Source organism: Cokeromyces recurvatus (genome assembly GCF_025118155.1).
Source record: "Cokeromyces recurvatus strain NRRL 2243 chromosome Unknown BX663scaffold_13, whole genome shotgun sequence".
In the NCBI taxonomy this organism is placed as follows: Eukaryota; Fungi; Mucoromycota; class Mucoromycetes; order Mucorales; family Mucoraceae; genus Cokeromyces; species Cokeromyces recurvatus.
The window spans coordinates 343,123-362,447 of NW_026251399.1; the positions used below are offsets into that span (position 1 = coordinate 343,123).

Sequence of the window (19,325 nt, forward strand, 5' to 3'; positions counted from 1 at the left end):
TAAACAAAAATTTTGAATTCCCGATGTTCATTTCTACTGCACCCTTTTTTAAGAAAAAAATAAACAATTACACACAGTTTTGTAACACTACATTTTACTGGCAGCACATGAAACTACATAATAATAATTAAACGTACTAATAAACACCATCTGTCTATTTACTCAAAATATACATATATATATATAAAGAAATTTGACATGTATATTAATACGATTTTTTTTTCTCTCTTTTCTTCCACTTTATACCACCCATTCATTCTATATCCTTTACTACACTCCTTCTTTTTACACCCTTCAAAAAGAAAAAAAAATGTTTCTACAACAAATACCTTTCATTCGTCATGTTATTCAACATATTACAAACAACTTTACAGACGACGACAAGGAATACAACAATGATAAAGACAATAACTATAATGATAACGACGACGACGACGACGACGATGACGACGACGACGATAATGACTCTTTTTTTCGATATGCGCCATCCTCTATTTATTCAACAGAAACATTTGATTCTGTTACTACAACAACAGAGACACTTTCAACTCAAGATGATAACAGTTCTTCTATCTTTGAAAAATCTTATGTTTCATTCCCAGAATTTATTCCCTCATCGGCATCTACTACAACTACTACTATATCAAATAGAGTTTTGTTTACTATGCCTGAAGTCGTTACCATTACTGCCACACCCTTATTTTGTAATACACCTCATTTCGAGCCTATCTGGAATAGAGCTTATTAGTATAAATCAACCATAATAATTAAAAGAAAAAAGAGAGGCAGCAAAATATATCAATTGACAATGAACAAATTGTAAAAAAAAAAGAAGAAATTTCTTTTGTGTAAATAATAAATTAATGAGACTGGATTCCACTTATATTTTATTATAGTTATTTATAAATAAAATAAAATAAAATAAAAAATAAAAAGAGAGACCGAAAAAAAAAAAGACAATATTAGATTTATCAAGAGAACTAAATATAAAATAATTTTAATATATAAATATATATAAAAAGGAGAGATAAAATAGGACTTACATAATTACTAGGGACGATACCAATGTCACCATTTGTCTTACGTGCATGCCACCAATTTCCTCTTCTATCTACAATATCTAATATTTCTCCTTTTTCAAAGCTTAATTCTTTTGGATCTTCTGGATTTGCTTTATCTATCAGTCAATCAATTAATTAATAAATAAATAAATAAAAATAAATGAGTAGAGAAATTATCACTTTACATTTATGAATGGCTCGAGCTTTTTCTTTAAATTCAAGTACACAAGTAGATAATTTTTGATCTGTTATATTCGACATAAATGAAACAGAGGCATTAGACTGATTAGCACCATCTATTCATAGATCGATAAATAAATAAATAAAAAAGAATTGTTTAGAGTTCTTCTCTTTTCTTTCTACACACACGCACACATACACTTACAGATTAATTTATTTCCTTCAGAATGCATTGTTTTATTATTATTATTATTAGAAAGTTGCTGTCTTGATTCGTTTAATTTTTCTTCTGAATAAAATGCGTCATGATCATTAGAGGATATGGATAAACATACATTTTGATCTGTGGAAGAATGATATCCAAGTTGACCAAAGAAGGTGGAGGCATCACTTCCAAAGATAAGAATCCAAACATATTGAACTATTAATAAAATGATATAACCACTGACATATGTATTAGCTGGTATCTTGGGTAAACTTTGTCTACTAAATTGCATAACTGCATCTATTTGTACCGTTAATAATGGAATACTTGTAGCTAAAAATGCCAACATCTATTTTTAAAATTATTTTGATTTTAACTTTATTTGTATTATCCCCTTTTTCTTCTTTTATTTTTATTTTTATTTTTTACCGCCATTTTATATTTTCGTGCAGTGCCCGATACAAAAATGAAGAGATGTCCAAATGTAATTAAAAATTGATAGGCGACTACCCACCAAGCTCCATTTAAGACTTTTAAAGCAATCGCTCCTCCAAATGATATACAGCAACCACACTAAGAAAATAAATAAATAAATGTCACGCACAAAAATCATTATAATTATTATTACCACTGCTAATGTACTTGTAATTAATAAAACTGGTTTTTCTCTCAATTTCCTAAATGAAAATTTTGTCATTTTTTTTTATTATATAAATATGTATAAATAAGAAGAAGAATAAAAAAAAAAAAAAAAGAAAAGAGGAATAAAAGATCTTCTTCTTTTTTTATACGTAGATAAGCTTTTTATTTTGGTTAATTGGAATTTATATAAACATTAAAAAATACGGAGGGGGGGGGTAAAATCATTCTTTAACTTACGGGAAACTTAAATAAACAAAAAACAAAAAAAAAAAGTCAAAACACATACGAGTATTTGAACATAAATGTAATAAATGAAAAAAGTTACCTTTCTTTCTTTCTTTCTTACTTTCATCTTGTATACAGATATATATTTTCGTCGTTGTCTAACATCTTCTTCTTTAAAGAGATGCATTGTTCATGTATAAATATGTATGCGCACGGAAGTTATTACGAAAAAAAAAGAGAGGGGTAAGAGAGGAAAAAAAAGGAGAAGTATATATGCGTGCGCGCGCGTGTGTATGTGTGTGTGTGGAGAGAGAGAGAAAAAAAAAGAGAAAGTAAGTTTATCGAACAAATATCTACATATATAACCATATAGCGTTAAATTAAGCGTACATAACTTAAAACGTAAATGTTAATATAAAATTTTATTAATTCATATATGAAATAAGAACGAGAGAATAAATAAATAAATGACAAAATGTAGAATGATCAATGGATACAAAAAAAAAAAAAAAAAAAAAGGGAATGATATTATAATTATTTTTTTTTAACTTGATATTTCAACAATCTGTACATGGTTATTAGAAGTGGCTCCTTCATGATAATCGGGTGGTAAAACTTCACTATTATAAGCAGGTAAAAACTCTTCTTGTTCTTCTTCTTCTTGATTAGGTATGGGACGAAGAAATTGAGGTTTCGAATGGATAGAGGCAAGATTTTCAACAATAGCGGAATAAGATTCTAATTGTCGAGGCGCTCTTGTACCAGCTGGTAAAGTACCAAAGACAAGAGACATATCGAAAAGTTTTTTCTTTACATGAATAGGCCCATGACGTACCTTAACAGTGATGACAAGTTTATATTCAATTTTTAAATGTGGAGAATAAATTAAGGTTGCAGGAAGTTCACGAGGATGTAGATTAGATAAATCTAAATTGATCGTCACAGTACTAGGACACATAGTAGGTAATTTAGGATAATCATAATCTGCAATGATAGCTGTTTCACTTCTTGAAAACGTTTTATAGTTAATGTTATAATATCTTTTTATATAAGCTCGAAGTTGAGATATAGAAAAATACTGTTGCTGTTGCTGTTGATCTATGAATGAATCTGAATGATAAAATTGTATAGTAATCGGAATAGATTGATTTTTATCCAAGACATTATAAGCTAAACGAGGAACAGAGACTTGGGCTATGATATGATTTGTGAGTCGATTTTCTTCAATAAAGGCTTGTTGATTCTTTACAGGAAGTGTTTCAATAATGGGTTGAAAGTAAACAGGAGCTGGTTTTGAGAGGATAGGGGATGTTTCACCCGCTTTATTAACTGAGACAATCAGTTGAAAGTTAATAGCAATAAGATGATGATGAAAGGTAGGAGGAAAATTAATGACAGGCATTTGACAAATAAATGGGAAATGATAGTCTCCTGGTTCCAAGATAGGCCAGTCCTCTATTGGAATTTGAAGACCAGAGGGTAATCCCCAAAGGATAGTACGTACTGCAAATAATCGATCATCATGTAAATTTGATTTTTCCCATCCCATAGCGTCATAATTGACTCTTTCTGTTTTTTTTATTTTTATTTTTATTTTTATTTATTTTTTATTTATTATTATCATTATTATTATCATTATTATTATTATCTTCCTATTAAACGTACATCATCTTAATTTACCAGTTGCTTTAAATACAAGCTTAATATGATGAACCGACATAGGGGCTAATACTTTCATTTGAACAACTCCTTCAAATACTGAACCAGGATGACAAATGACTCGGCCTTCTTCATTTTGATATTGAGGATAAAACATAATATTAAAGTCAATATTGGAATGTTTTGTCCTCATTAATGAAGCCATCATTTTTTTATTGTTTCTAGGACTACGTTTACTGTAGCCTTCTTCTTTAAATATTAATGATAACAAAAGGAGAACTTTATAAAAAAAAAGATATAAATAGACAGAGAATAGGTGATGGCAGAACAATAAAAAGTTCTTACTTCTTTATAATAAATAAATAAATAAATAGATAAATAAATAAATAAAGAGAATAAATATGCATAAATTAAATTAAAATAAAATAAGCTAATATTATACTCAGAGAAAGTCAAATGAATCTCACAAGTCACTAAAAAATCTTAAAAATCTTAAAAAGGAAAGAACGATATAAATTTAGTAATTTTTGTATTATAGTGTGTGTGTGTGTATGTGTGAGGAGAAAGATAAAGAAAGAGGATAGAGGCAGAGAAATAAGTATAAGCTATTGTGTCACTATAGATACAAACATGCAGTATTTTTTCATATTTATTATACTACGGTTGTCAAGTGACTTATATTATGGTATACAAACATTATTATCGATTCTATGACTAAATATACTATAGCCAATCATATTGAAATGAAGACATCATAAACAGGCCTTCATTATTCATGAAATAGAATTGAATAATACAACTGTTTAAGAATGTGAATATCAACAATGAAATAATAAGCAGTATTTTTACTTCAAATTCAGACGATGTTAGTTTTTTTTTTTGGACGAATCAAAATTTAAATTCAGACAATTTGTTTACCTTTTTTGGATGAAGTAAATACAAAATTTAAACAGATTGAAGCTTATGCTTAGGCATCTTACATGTAAAAATCTTAAACCCTAAGAGTACCTGTGTTTACTACGGTGATTTTGTTTCTTGTTTGAGGTTTGAAAATCGGTAGTCTTCCTTTTCCTGACCAGATTGATTTAGAAATAACCATCATATTCCGGGCAGCGTTGACATCTCTCTGCCAAAGTTTGTGGCAGCTTTGGCAAGACACTACACCATCCCCCTTGAAATTGGACGTGCTAACAGTTTTCAAACTAAGAGAAAGACAGAGGCTGCAAGTTTTGGAGATATTGAATTCGTCAATTGCTACAACAATTAACTGACCTTCAGACTCACGTCTTTTCAATATTTGATATAATTTACCGACAACACCACATCTCAAACCTTTCATCTTTGCAAGGTCTTTGCCAAACATTCCAGCTCCGAAGACAACCAGTGGCACCTTCTTTTTGTTTTCATCGAACGAAGCTGCTCTCCATTTTTTAGTTCTATTACATGTGTTTAAGCAAATAGTACAGACTAAAATGAAATGTTTCCTTACTTTGTCCTTTCTGGTTTGCTTACTGTCTTGTCTTTCCTTCTTCTTTGCTTTATTCTTATTTTCGCCTTCTTTTTCTTTTTATCTCTTTTTGAGCGATTATATTTGGCAGTACCATGTGTCAGCATATTCGCCATTTGTTGAGGGGTCCTCTGTAGATCTTGATATAAAGAAAAGCGATCTCTGGCATCACCTACACTATAAAAGTTGAGCAAAGCAAAGCATCTAGATTTTCAAACATATATTCTACATGATTTTGGTATGTGGTAAATAGAGAAGTCTTTGGTGAAGGAATATTGCTTTTAATTAAACTAATGCCAGAGAGTGCTTTCTTGTTATTCAATTGCTTTGTATATCTTATGGAACCAGTCATATGGTAGTATTCTTTTAACCATTTCCTAGTCTAGAAATCAATATATACTAACTATGTATGACCCTTCACAAGTCTATTATTTGATAGCTGGATTGTAGATAATACTCTGGAAGACTGTCAAGCAGACTAATACTTACTTGGGCAAAAGAAGTTTTGATCTGTCTGAAATAGAAATTGATTATATTCTAAGAAAATAGAAAAATTCTGAAAACCGTTTTTTTTTTTTTTTTTTTTTTTTTTTGAAAAGATTGAACAAATGGAGACCCCATGTTTATAAAGAAGACAAAACAAAAGTTCCGCTAGTCGTCCTCGATAACGGTATGTTCGGAAAAGATCTTGTCAAGCTAAAAGGGAACTGGTGCGGGGCGGTAGGCAAGCTATTCAAGACGTTGAAAAAGCGAGAGACTGAAGGTCAACTGATCGTCACAACGATCAATGAATTTAAAACCTCTATTACATGCAGTCATTGTTTTTTCGATAAGCAAGAAGTCATAAACATTTCCGGTTTCAAGGGCTGTGGTGTTCTCAGTTGTCCAGAATGCGGAAAAGTATGGCAACGGGATGTAAATGCTGCTTTAAACATGAAGACAATCTCGAAGGCAGTTTGGTCAGGCCAAGGAAGACCAGACATTTTTAAGCCAAAGAAGAATACTACCAATTTATCTGAAAGACGTTTGTGCCTAAACCCCCCCCTCGTATCGCCGTATTAAAAACGGTTTCCTTTTCTCAAAGGATTAAGATCATTACAGGTAAAAAAGTTCAAACATAAATCTCAATTCGTCTGAAAACTAATTCTTTTTTGTCTCAATTTCATTTCTTATTCTTCTGAAAATTAATTTTGATTTGTCCAAAAAAATACTAATATTTTCTGAATTTGAAGTAGAAATTCTGCAAGCAGTAAAAAAAGGAAGGGCGCCAGGTTAAAGAGGAACAGAACCCAAAAAAAAAATTAAAATTAAGCTTCAGCCAATAAAATAAAAAGCATATGCTAAGCATTTACTACAAATAAAAATATCATTCTATTTCAACTACTAGTTACATGTCGCTCTATTACGTAATCCTTCATACTACTGCAATAAACATATGATCGTACTGCTTTCTCCTTCCTTTCGTCTCTCTCTTTCACCACCAAATATGTATACATATATTATGGAGCCATGACGTGATAACGTATATTATACAAAATATTCCAGTTTCGGTTATATAGCTTTAATTCCTGTCAAATAGTTAGTTTATAATAATCAATTATATGCATATAGATATATAAATGAATTTATATAACCTGTTTCATAGTTGTTATATAACGAATCATTTTAACCCATTTCACCCCAAAAAGAACATAAAATAGTGTATTTTAGAATTAAATAAGAGGAATACTTTAATTATATTCTAGTCTTGCTTAAAATGTGTCACAATATTAAGAATACATCAAAAAAAAAACTCGTTCTTTAAATAATTTTTGATTCTTTTTTTTTTTTTTTTTTTTTTTTTTTTTTTTTTTTTTTTTTTTTTTTTTTTTTACTTTATTTTTCTTTTCTCTCCCTTTCTCTCTCTCTCTCTCTTCTTTCTATTATCATTATTGTTTAATTTACTATTTTTTTTTTTTTTGTAAGATGTTGGTAGATAATATCAGTACTTCTGCATCTATTCCGAAATCTCCACTTTTAAAAGATATTTTTTTAATACAAGATGGTCCTTTGTTTCGAGCTACTTTAAAGCAACTTGAGGATCGTACTAGCCATTTAAAAGTTTCATTAAAAGGAATTATTAAAGCAGCCACAGTAGCTCTTCAATTGCGTCGTCAAGTGTATCAAGCAGATGAAAATTATGTAAAAGCTTTAAGGAATACACCCTGCATTGAACCGTTAATGAATTCTTATTTAAATACAACTTGGGGTATCATTCAAAAGGAACGTCAAAAATTGGATCAGTCTCTTTCCAATCAAATGTTAGAACCCGTTAAACGTTTATATGAAGATAGTATCAAAATAGCTGAATTGAAACGAAAACAGTTTGAAGAAGAGAGTAAAGATTATTATACTTCCCTTGCAAAATACTTGAAAACGAGTAGACGAGAAGAAGAAGAAGAATGGAAAAAGAAAGAGATTCAGATTACTCAAAAGAAATCAAAATTTGACTTGGCTAGATTTGACTATCTTTCTTTCTTATTGGATATGCATGATGGTGGTAAAAAGGAAAACGAACTCCTGTTCTGTATTGTGGATCATATTATTAGAGATGTTAGTTATTTTGAATCAGTGGCTACCAAGATTGAAAGTGAAAGACCGGCTTTAAATGAATTAGTTGCTTTAATAACCGAGAATTCAAAGGAACAAGAAATAAACGATCATAACAGATTAAATAAACGCAATGAATTAGTTGAGTTGTGTAACAATAGTAACGTCCTGTTGGATCAATTGTCAAAAGAAAAGACGGCTTCTGCTGTAAACCTCAACTATGAAGAACAAAGTGATATTCATGATTTACAAGAGCAACATCGACTTTTTCCTTTGGTTAGTCGTAAAAAGGAAGGCTTTTTATATTCAACTTCTAAACCGTCTAAAAGCACGGGTGGATTCGATGTTATTAGTTCTTCATCAACTACTGCAACATGGCACAAGTAAGAAAGAAGAAAAAAAAAAAAAAAAAAAAAAAGAGTTTTTTTTTTCTGTCACACACACAGAATGAAAAATTCATTATTCATCTATTTTTATAGATATTGGTGCGTATTAAGTAATGGACAATTACATGAGTATTCAAATTGGAAACGTCATTTAGAACCTCATCTTGAACCTATCCATTTAAGGTTTGCCACTGTTCGTGAGGCACGTAATAGTGAACGTCGATTCTGTTTTGAAGTCATTACACCTTCAATAAGACGCGTTTATCAGGCAACTTCACAAGAAGAAGCACAAATTTGGATAGAAACTATACAAAATTCAATTCAAAGTGTATTAAAAGGTACAAGCAGTTCTGTTTATTTACTTGATATAGAAGAAGAGGATTCTATGACAATACTATCATCTAATAGTAGAAAAAATAATGGTAATAAAAAAGGGCAACAAAAACAACAACATACTAGATCATTAAGTGATGCCCTCAAGCCAAGTACCACAGCAACGACAACAGATTCTGAAACTTTAATGACTTCAAGTCTTTCAGCTTCTAGTCTTAAAGATCGTAAAAGACAATCTATGAATAACCCACCTATGATGATATCTAGTACTAACAAATCCATTTTCAATGCAAGTACAGCAACATCAAATTCTGCCTTTAAGCCATCTGAAGCAGGTGAATTATTAGTATCTGCATCCATGTCTTCTACACATACAAAAAATGATAGATTTAGATTATCTGGATTTAACTTTAAATATCAATCTAAAAGTACACCCAGCATTAGAATTACTCCACTACCTGAAGATGACGTTATACCGGATGAAAATTTTGTCTTTTTAGACCTGGCGAAATCCGTAACCCATTTACAGCTTCTATCTATCTTAAGACAAGACCCTTCTAATCATTATTGTGCTGATTGTGGAACTGAAAATCCAGAATGGTGTTCATTAAATTTGGGTGTTTTAGTTTGCATAGAATGTTCTGGTATTCATCGTGGTTTAGGAACTCATATCTCTAAAATCCGTTCTTTGACATTAGATAGTACTGTATATACACCTGAGATCATTGAAGTATTAAAGTTGATTGGTAATGCAAAATCAAACACGATATGGGATCCTCTACAAACAAATAAACCAGGTCCAACTGATACCCGAGCTACAAAGTTATCTTACATTCAAGCCAAATATGTAAACCGTAGATATATAAATAGAGAATACATAACATCCCATGACCCTAACTTGATCCTATTCGAGGCCATTCGAAATAATGATATTGTTAAAGCACTTTATGCAATAGTTGTAGGAGCAAATGTCAATGCTGCATTTAAAGTCGCCAACATAAGGCAGACATCTTTAAAAAAGGCAAAGGATTTACCCTCTATTCAAACTAGTTTTACAGAGACTAGCGACGACGATAGCAACAATAACAACAATAACAAGAGCAAGACCAACGACAATGCAGTATCAGTTATACAACCCTCTCCATGTATACCCTTTTTACCTATGAATGATAAGTACAAGAATAATAATGTTAAAAAAGAAAATGTTTCTTCTCTAGTCACACTCTATGCTTTACATTATGCATTACTTAATGGTCGCCAATTAAATCAAAAAAAGTCAACAGAACTTCATAATAAAAACAAAAGTCGATTATTATTATCAAATGCTGATAATGGAACTGGAACTGGAACTGGAAATGGAACTGGAAATGGAACTGGAAATGGAGATGGAAATGGAAATAAAGATGAAGATTTAGTTATCACTTCTGTAACCTCTTCTTCCTCTACTTCCTCCTCCTCCTCCTCCTCCCCCTCTTCTTCTTCTTCTTATTTAACATCACCATTATCACCAGTCACCATTAGTAATATGCTATCACTGTGTCCTACTAACAAAGCAACTACCATCAAAAGAAAACTTATCTTTCCAATTGCAGAGCTTTTATTACAGAATGGAGCTGATATGAATATAATAGATCCTAAAACAGGCTTAAGTTTATTACATCTTATATGCATAGATTCTGAACTTGATGATGATGCAATAGATTATATTAATATAAAGAATAATGCAAGAGGGCAACCAAGTATTACTCGATTTATTTAAAAAAAAAAAAAGATACGGTTTTATTTTACATGACTTTATAATTAATTAAACTATTTCTACGTTAAAAGAGAAAAAAAAAAAAGGGGGGGGGATTTTGATTTAAATACATATTTTCTTGACAAAGTTTCAAATAGCGTAACAATAGATTTTACTGTATTTTATTCATTTCTTTCTTTATACGTATACATTTATTTATAAGATAAGCATGACAACAATACCAGCCAATTTATTCATTCAATTCATTCAACAAGGAATTAACAAAGGGTTCATTCATCAAATTACAAAAACATTAGATGGCGAACATTATCTTGATGAACGTTATATACAAGAAACCATTTCAGAATTGATTGAAAAAAATGGTATATACAACTTATTCCAATAGTCAAATCTAAAACTCATTTTTATAAATGAATATATAACCCTATTGTATATATATGTATATGTATTTGTATGTGTGTGTTGGGGAATATGATAGGAAGAATAACCGTAGAACATTTAGCAGAAAATCTTTGTATTGAGCAAACCAGTGTTGAGAACGCGTTAAAAACTTTAACAACTACAACAACAAGTCATTGGACCATTATTGATGATTTAGTATTGACATTGTAAAGAGATAACTAATATTATTATTGCAAATTGCCTTCAATTTATACGTTTTTTTTTTTTTTTTTTTTTTTTTTTTTTTTTTTTTTTTTTTTTTTTTTTTTTTTTTTTTTTTTTTAAAAAAAAAACACCATGTTATTATTATGCATAGGGATTACATAAATCAAATCTCAAAGGAAGTTGAAGATGAAATTAATAGATCTGAATATATATCAATAGTGACTCAAGCACAACATATGAAACTGCCTTACAGTTTATTGAAATCTGTAATCTATTTATTATATTCAAATATACATGTTTATTTATTAAATTCTTTGTATTATAGATTATAATCTCTTTAGCTGAGAAGGATGAATATATTTATTATATGGAAATACCTGATGTTATTTCAACAACAAACTACATCAATAACTGTAAATCCACAATAATGGATGAATTAAAATCGTTGGATGAGTAAAATATCATCTGAATGATTTTATTGAATGATAAATAACACTATTTGAATTAGATATTCACCCATATTTAAGCTCCAAAAATCAACACATATTCCAGAAGATTTATTTTATTGTATATATTTATATATATTATTTCTTAACCGTCCTTTAATATTTCTCTTGAATACATAGTGTTATTAGAACAAATCGTAAAAGAGAAGGATTTTGATTTAGGTATTTTAAGAGGAAAAAGAAGTAGAGCAACGTTTGAACCAAAAAGCTATAAAGAAAGACAGTTGATATTAATTAAATCTATCTTTGATTCTAATGAATGTATTAGTAAAGTTGAAGCCCTGAGCAAATCAATACCTAAGGAATTTACTGACTTTTTTATAAATAGGCTTTAACACAATTGAAAACCAATATCCGTTTTGTAATCCTATTGATTTAATTGAAAATAATTATGACAAGAATTCATATATAAAACTAAACTCTTGTATCATCAAGACAACCGTAAAAGATAAAGCGAAAGCAACAGTTGAATGTATCAAAGATTACTGTGACGTCAATGTAAGTGTATGAGGGGGAATTCCCTTTTATGTATAGCCACTTTCTTTACACGCTGCGTGTATTATGATAGGATTTATTACCAGCAGGCTTAACTTTTGAGGATGTCAATAAAGTCATTGATAGTATTATGTCAGAGATAAATAATAAGAACTTTGTTTCATTGGATGGAGGATATATAGCAACAATGGATTATATTCATACACTAGTAGCAGAATCTCATCATTATTTAAGAAATCTTTCACGTACCTGGAAACAAAAGATGAACAAAAACCAGTCACTTCATATTCACCTTTCTGATAAAGACGTACATGATATATTTAAGTGTCTCCTATAACAATAGACTACATTACTTACGTTATTATTGTTATTATTAGATTATTAAAGCGTTTGAAAGTATTGGATGTCCTCATGTTATTGCTGAGAAAGTATTACGATTGACAAGACATTCTATGATGAATCAATTTACGGACTTTTTACAAACTCCATATCTTGAGACAGATGCAATTGTTTCTGGTGATAAATGGATTATAGAACATAAAACACGCGAACTTAAGAAACTTTGTAATCTTCGTCAAACAATTTATTTCAACTATAAGGCCATGCAACTCTTTGAAGGTAAATTAAAGTAAGTTAAAATGAGAGTAGAGAAAAGGGTACTTAATTTTTGTTTGGTTATAAAAAGATCCTGTTACGCAAAAGAGTCTAGAAAAATACATCTTAAAAAATCAGTGTGTAGAGTACGCTTTCCATTTTGTAATTTACTTGGTCTTGGATCAATCATATAACAAATCTGAAGTTAGCCAATCTACTTCACTTTGTATATCACTTGAAGATATTGAGAATGAACGTATTATAGATTCAAAACAACAAAAGTATGTTGTTTCTTATTTTATTAGGGAAAATGATCACAAGTACGATAACACCTCTGTCATTGAAATTGAAGATTTATTAAAGAAAAAGGTAATAATAATAATAATAGAAGGAGTGAACTATATTAATAATGTGTTATTAGCAACTTGACAAGTTTGTTACAAATATCTTAATAAATGATAAACAAGGCTTATTTAAGGGTCAAGCATTGAATTATGATCAAGCCAATAAAATCATTCAACAGCAATTACACAGTCAGTTAGAACAATTGCCTGTATCTACTTCAACTGTACCACATCTATTACATATCGTCTCCCTCCTTATCTTTCAAAAATTATTTAAAATTCCTCTTTATGTATCTGGTAAATTTGTTCCTGTTATTTTAAACAAGATAAGATCATTACTTCCAAAAGATATACAAGACTTGTTGGATAATGCACATTTATCCATTATTAATAATGACCGAGAAGAACATATTGAAGATTATGAAAAGCTTAAAAGGATTGGATTAAGTTATGATAATGCATCTTTGTAAAGAAGACGATGTCTACTATAATAATAAAATACTCTTTTTGTATTAACAACATAGTAATAGTAATTTTAGTTTAAATAGATATGGTTTAACCGATTACTCTTACTTAACGTCATCATTCAATCTAATATTATGTTTTCAATTGTTACTACTGGACATGAAATGATAACAGCAAAGAGAATACTCTATAGTCGTGATATTTGTCTTGCTTGAATTAAACACATATATACATGTACATACATACGTATACACACACGCATACACATACACATACACATACACATACACATACACATACACATACACATACACATACACACGTACATACATTCTACTGTTTCAACCAAGTAGTGTTGTCTATAACAGACGAAATAATTTTATTCATTCATTTAGACACCAATTATTTTCCAGCTGACAAATTGCATAATTTTAGCAAGAATATAGTAATATAACCTTCTTCTCTTTGAAATAAGAAAGTGGTCTGTATTGATAAAGACTTGGTAATCATCGAGACTGACAATTGACTTTGGTATCCTCTGTACGTTCTCTATGAGGGTAGTCACGTTATCACCAATGATACCGTCAATCTTCCAGAGAACACAAGTTTTCATCTGATCAGGGTCATTGATTGTCCAACTGAAGACCTTCTTTTTTCGTGTATGAGCTTCCTTTATGAATAATTGACCATCCTCATTTGCTAGAGCAGCAAAAGGTAAACTAAGACAGTCGACTGATTCGATAAAATGAGTACGAGCAGCAGAGATAGAGAGACCGATGAAACAGAGTTTAAATTGAGGAAACAAGATCTTTGCTCTTTCCAAGAATTCAAGACTCCAAATACCAATAATCAATTGATGTGTTAATTGAGGATATTCCTTAACATAGTCCTCATTTAATAGATTTGAAAGCACATTTAATATTTCAATAGGATTATCGTACTATAGAATGACTAAGTAAGTACTTTACATATTTTTATGGCTTTATTATTACTTACTTTAATATCCACAATCATGTAGAGTTTATCATTTGTAGTTGTCAATAACAGATCTAGTACATCGTTTAATCTTGGAATAGGCTGTGGTGGGTTTGTTTTAGTTGTTAACTTGTCTATGTATCCATACCAGTCTTGATCATGCACTGCTCCAGTTCCTGTAGTCGTTCTATTCAAAGTCAAATCATGCATCATGACAATTTCCTTATCTTTACTTAGGCGAATATCTAAGTGTAAATCATATATTATGTAAATAATACTTGAAGGAGAATGTGTTGTAGTGCAGTCATCTTATCTCTTACCTCCTTCTAATGCACTTGTACCTGCTTCAATAGCATTTTTATATGAAATAAGCGTATTCTCAGGATTTTTGGCAGAAAATCCACGATGTGCTATAACATCAGGAATATCTTTTATAGTTATTATTAGTCTATTATTATTACTATTATGATTATTTTATTATATGCATACGAATTTCAAATGGAAGTTGCTTGTCATCGTCTCTATTCATAGTAGTCTCTTCAATAGTCATGATAATTTATTTTAAAAAGAAAAGAAAATTATTTACAACAAAAAAAAAAAAAAAAATATTTGTATAGACTAAATAAATTGTTGCCTTTTTATAGATTCTTCATCATATCAGGGTTCAAAGCTGAGATTTAAAAAAAAAAAAAACGATGATAATAAATAATAATCTCAGAGATTAAGACATTTGGCTTAAAGTATAAGGTGGATATTTGGTTTGTGCAAAGGTCATTAAACGTTTTACAGATTGAATCCATTTTCTTGAAGTTTCATCATTAAGAACATGAGCTACTTGGGAAGATGAAATCTTTTCACGCGCAGAACGTTCATGAATACTATATAACATAAATGTTTATATTTATATTCTACTAGTGGAGTTCTATTATGTAATGTACAGATGACTTACCCAACCATAGTAACACCAATAGGCCAAGGTGCATTACCAATTGATAATTGAAGATAAGCATCTTGAGCATCCCTATAAAGTCTATTTTGCATTCTTTGAGCAATTTCAGATACACGAGCAAGGACGTCAGGTTCTAGTGTCTTTTTCTTTAATTGACGCATTAATGGTTTAATGTATTCTGTTGCTTGTCTCTGTAAAACTGCTGCTCTTTTACCAGGTCCACTTCTCTTTTCTTCTTCTGGTCGTGCCTGCATGAATTCTTCCCATTCTTCTAATGTATGCTAAAATAGATAATCTATTAATATATATCTACTGATATCTCTATTTATACTATACAGCAAAATAAGTGTAAATTTGATAATAAAGTCGGTCTATATCTTTGCTGATCAATTCCAATTGAATAGGCTCTACTACATAGGTTGTTTTTTTTGTCTTTTTCTTATCATCATTCACTACACCACCTTTCTGTTTTAGTTCTTCTAAACGCATATTGGCTTCCATTTCTTCTAATGTTTTCATAAATTCATTTCGACCTTGATTCTTTATACAACATGAGTGGATTGAAACAAACATAAACTTTTAATCTATATTCAACTTACTCCTGATTCTTCATTCATGATCTCTAAAGCACGAAGACGAACTTTACATTGTTTATCTGATTCTCCGAATAATCGAATAGGCTGTCCCATCGCTCTTAAACGACGAATCACTTCTTCTCTTGAAATATTGAAGGCTGCAATCTCTTCTTCCTATTATCTATCCATTAATATCATAAATCTAAATGTAATTTACTTTTTTTTTTTCATTTAATAATACAGTTTGGTCATCTTTTGATTTTTCTTCAATGTCCAACTTTTGTTTTTCAATTGCTTTGCGTTTTGCCTATAATGATGATTAAAGGAACAAATCATTATTATTATTATTATATACTTTATAGTTTATGAATGGGTCAATGTACCTCTTCTTCTTCTAAACGAGCTTTTCTCTAAAATATATAAATATATACTTTAGTGTGTGTGCGTGTTTTTGTTAAATTTGTTTTGATTCCCATTCTTACTTGTCTTTCTTTTTCTTCTCTTTCCTGTTCTTTCCGTCTATATTCTTCTTCACGAATTCGTTCTAATTCAGCTCGACTAATGTATTTCAACTTTTTATCAACTCCCTTTTCTTTTTCTACTGTCTCCAATATTTTACGTTTTTTAGAAACTTCTTCTTTAATAAAACTGTCCAAGAAACTCATAATGTTGAAATTGAAAAGAAAAAAATTAAAAAAAAAACAAAAAAAATTTAAAAGACTTTGCTACAGCCCGTAGAAAAAAAAAAAAGAAAAGTTAACCAATCAAATTTTTAATGCAATTTTAACGACTTGATACACCACCTTTTTTTTTTTTTTTCATTCTATTTTCCCTCTTGTTTCCATATTCATATATTATGTAATAATCCAGCTTTATTTTCACTGCATATAAAATAAATATATGCATAAAATTATATACAAGTAATAATACGCAAAATGAGGGAGTCATATATATAATATAGTATAGTATATATGTATATATTGAGGGAGTAATAGTAGTATTATAATATAATATGTATTTAAAAGGATAGAAGGGAGGGGTATACGTAGTGCTTTGATAATATACACACCAGCTTTGTTAAATCATAGAGCCATCGATTTCATATGTACCGACAATTTTTCTATTTGTATCACGAATACGAACCATCCAGTTCCCATTAGGTAACTTGATATAGAAATTGGAATATCCTTTATCATGAGAATAATCTGTTAAAGTTGTTTTTGATAACGTATTAAAAGTAAGAGGAGGCGGTATTGTAACAGCCGTTTCAAGATTGACCGAACGTAATGATTCTTCTGATATATCACTTTCATTATCATCGTCATCATGACTATGACTACTCATTATTGTAGGCGTCTTGAGATTATCTTCTTCGTCTGTAGATGAACATGTCATGAATGAATAACTCTTTTCTAGTCCCACAACGACTGTTGTAGAAGATCTCTTTCGTACATTAAAAGGAATTAAAACCTTAAGTTCAGCTTTATGACCACCATAGACTGCCTTTTGTTCTTTACCATAAAGTCCATCCAAAAGCTGTCTTAACTTGCTCTGACTACGACCCATTCTTGACCTTTTCTTTTGTAGTAATAATGCAGAAAAGGAGAGTCTTCTTGATGGCTTTTGTTCAATTACCAAATTATGAAAAGCAAAATGTTCAATATTTAAGCTATTATCATACTGTTGATATAAAATGGATTCTGCCATTGTTCTCTTGATTTGATAATGAAGTAAAAAGAAAAAGAAAGAAAAAGAAAGAAAAAGAAAGAAAAAGAAAAGAAAAGAGGGGGAGTTTTCTTATATTAAAAAATGAACCCATTATTATATGTATAATATATGCGTTTTAAAATGAATGAAACTTAAAATCAGGGAAATGCTGCGGAAGTCTTTTATGTTTGTTGCACTTGTGTTCAATCATTATGAACGTGGCGCTAAGCCTACAAAACTAAGAATGTGTCGGTTATTCTTCTTTATCTTGTTTGAAAGCGTATTTGATTTATACCTTAATGTAATTGATTTTTAGTGAAATACTTTCATCGATCTATTTAAAAAAAAAAAAAAAAAAAAAAAAAAAAAAAAAAAAAAAAACTCCTAAAATGATGATCCATTCTTTTTTGGGGTCCATTGTACATATTAAATAGCTTAGCAGTATTCTTTATATAATAAACAACTGCTGCTGTCTCTAAAGTGTAACATACTATTTTAAGTAGCTTTATTGATTACCATTTGTAGACGCGGTCCGTATGTCCGGTTCTTGTATGCTTTATCTTGTTTGTTGATTTGCCACTATTTCTCTTTTTATTTTAATATACAAGAAAACAAAAATAAAGTAATATAAAGTAAAGGAGTAAAAAAAAAAAAAAAAGAAAAAAGAAAAAAGAAAAAAAAGAAAAGAAAAAAAGGGAGAAGGAAACGTTAGAAAAGACTTTAAATATTCTGTTAGGGACATGCACCTTTTTATTTAAAAAATAAATAAATAAATGTATACATATTCTTATTCTATTTACTACGCATACAGATTTATTTTAATTAAATTATACGCATAATAATGACCCTGTTGTCTCCTTTTATAGTCATTCATTTGGAAACAAGCAAATAATTATTGTGTCTAATACACGGAAATTATGCGTGGTGGTATGATGACTGCGCCCCAAATAGTGGCCATTCAATATTTGTATTCGTATCCATACTTGCCACTACAACTACACACTATTCAACTTAAATATAATATATGCATATAAACTACTTATTTGTTTTCCCTTTCGGCTATTCTAACTTTATTCATTGCTGCTACTCTATAAAAAAATTATTATGTAATATCAAGTAAAATATGTGCATATTCTATGCAAATATATGTAAAAGTGCTCAGGGAGGAAATGTAAAATACTTGATAGAATATAACATAATACCCTTTCCCTCGCCTCGTCTCATCTAAAAAAAAAATGGGTTCAAATTATTATGATGATGCATAATTTAAGGTATAAAAGACCTAATTTTATAGCTTTTATATCTAATAATAGCAAAACTATCCTTTTTATTTTTTGATGGATTATAACATAAAAAAAGAGACCTCATAATTTAATATAGCTTTCCGTTAATAATAGTCTTTCCTTCTCTTTCAAGAAATAATTTTATTTTATTCGTAATTTTGAAGATTGATTCAAATGAGAGGCCCATTTATAAAATTATTCATTTTTAATAATTTACCAAAAGAAATAAAATAAAAAAAAATTTTTTTTTTTTCAAACATTCTCAAACTGAAGAAAAGTTGTT

General features: G+C 29.6%; 9 protein-coding genes across 9 annotated transcripts; 4 read left to right on the forward strand and 5 right to left on the reverse strand.

The window, feature by feature from the left end:
• Positions 1–236: 236 nt before the first annotated feature.
• BX663DRAFT_66660 (uncharacterized protein) lies at positions 237–874 on the forward strand (the record flags this gene model as incomplete). The annotated part of the gene is made up of 1 exon (XM_051532279.1): positions 237–874. A coding segment is annotated over one exon (528 nt), but the record flags the coding sequence as incomplete, so codon positions are not given.
• A 69-nt stretch (positions 875–943) lies between these two features.
• On the reverse strand, positions 944–2,194 carry BX663DRAFT_510156 (uncharacterized protein). The gene is made up of 4 exons (XM_051527718.1): positions 1,447–2,194; positions 1,247–1,357; positions 1,044–1,177; positions 944–980 (listed from the first exon to the last, which is right to left on the reverse strand). Exons 1-4 carry the CDS (start codon positions 1,793–1,795, stop codon positions 972–974), a joined length of 603 nt encoding a protein of 200 aa, XP_051382679.1. The 5' UTR covers positions 1,796–2,194; the 3' UTR covers positions 944–971.
• Positions 2,195–2,831: 637 nt separating this feature from the next.
• On the reverse strand, positions 2,832–4,356 carry BX663DRAFT_510160 (uncharacterized protein). Its single transcript, XM_051527719.1, has 2 exons — positions 3,994–4,356; positions 2,832–3,882 (listed from the first exon to the last, which is right to left on the reverse strand). The coding sequence occupies exons 1-2, from the start codon at positions 4,178–4,180 to the stop codon at positions 2,858–2,860; spliced, it is 1,212 nt and encodes a 403-aa protein (XP_051382680.1). The 5' UTR covers positions 4,181–4,356; the 3' UTR covers positions 2,832–2,857.
• A 1,689-nt stretch (positions 4,357–6,045) lies between these two features.
• On the forward strand, positions 6,046–6,714 carry BX663DRAFT_510162 (uncharacterized protein; the record flags this gene model as incomplete). Its single annotated transcript, XM_051527720.1, has 4 exons — positions 6,046–6,189; positions 6,295–6,503; positions 6,539–6,542; positions 6,583–6,714. Coding segments are annotated over exons 1-2 (247 nt in total), but the record flags the coding sequence as incomplete, so codon positions are not given.
• Positions 6,715–7,444: 730 nt separating this feature from the next.
• On the forward strand, positions 7,445–10,546 carry BX663DRAFT_552102 (uncharacterized protein; the record flags this gene model as incomplete). The annotated part of the gene is made up of 2 exons (XM_051531337.1): positions 7,445–8,451; positions 8,548–10,546. The coding sequence occupies 2 exons, from the start codon at positions 7,445–7,447 to the stop codon at positions 10,544–10,546; spliced, it is 3,006 nt and encodes a 1,001-aa protein (XP_051382682.1).
• Positions 10,547–10,634: 88 nt separating this feature from the next.
• BX663DRAFT_510177 (uncharacterized protein) lies at positions 10,635–13,607 on the forward strand. Its single transcript, XM_051527721.1, has 10 exons — positions 10,635–11,151; positions 11,301–11,415; positions 11,475–11,602; positions 11,658–11,716; positions 11,776–11,922; positions 11,984–12,153; positions 12,224–12,457; positions 12,528–12,768; positions 12,836–13,113; positions 13,166–13,607. The coding sequence occupies exons 1-10, from the start codon at positions 10,997–10,999 to the stop codon at positions 13,556–13,558; spliced, it is 1,920 nt and encodes a 639-aa protein (XP_051382683.1). The 5' UTR covers positions 10,635–10,996; the 3' UTR covers positions 13,559–13,607.
• A 202-nt stretch (positions 13,608–13,809) lies between these two features.
• Positions 13,810–15,165, reverse strand: BX663DRAFT_510186 (PLC-like phosphodiesterase). The gene is made up of 4 exons (XM_051527722.1): positions 15,018–15,165; positions 14,849–14,956; positions 14,550–14,773; positions 13,810–14,493 (listed from the first exon to the last, which is right to left on the reverse strand). Exons 1-4 carry the CDS (start codon positions 15,076–15,078, stop codon positions 13,945–13,947), a joined length of 942 nt encoding a protein of 313 aa, XP_051382684.1. The 5' UTR covers positions 15,079–15,165; the 3' UTR covers positions 13,810–13,944.
• On the reverse strand, positions 15,118–16,779 carry BX663DRAFT_510193 (Prp18 domain-containing protein). Its single transcript, XM_051527723.1, has 7 exons — positions 16,535–16,779; positions 16,436–16,462; positions 16,294–16,359; positions 16,077–16,226; positions 15,814–16,017; positions 15,478–15,758; positions 15,118–15,406 (listed from the first exon to the last, which is right to left on the reverse strand). Exons 1-7 carry the CDS (start codon positions 16,715–16,717, stop codon positions 15,250–15,252), a joined length of 1,068 nt encoding a protein of 355 aa, XP_051382685.1. The 5' UTR covers positions 16,718–16,779; the 3' UTR covers positions 15,118–15,249.
• A 97-nt stretch (positions 16,780–16,876) lies between these two features.
• Positions 16,877–17,829, reverse strand: BX663DRAFT_510194 (uncharacterized protein; the record flags this gene model as incomplete). The annotated part of the gene is made up of 1 exon (XM_051527724.1): positions 16,877–17,829. A coding segment is annotated over exon 1 (625 nt), but the record flags the coding sequence as incomplete, so codon positions are not given.
• Positions 17,830–19,325: the final 1,496 nt, after the last annotated feature.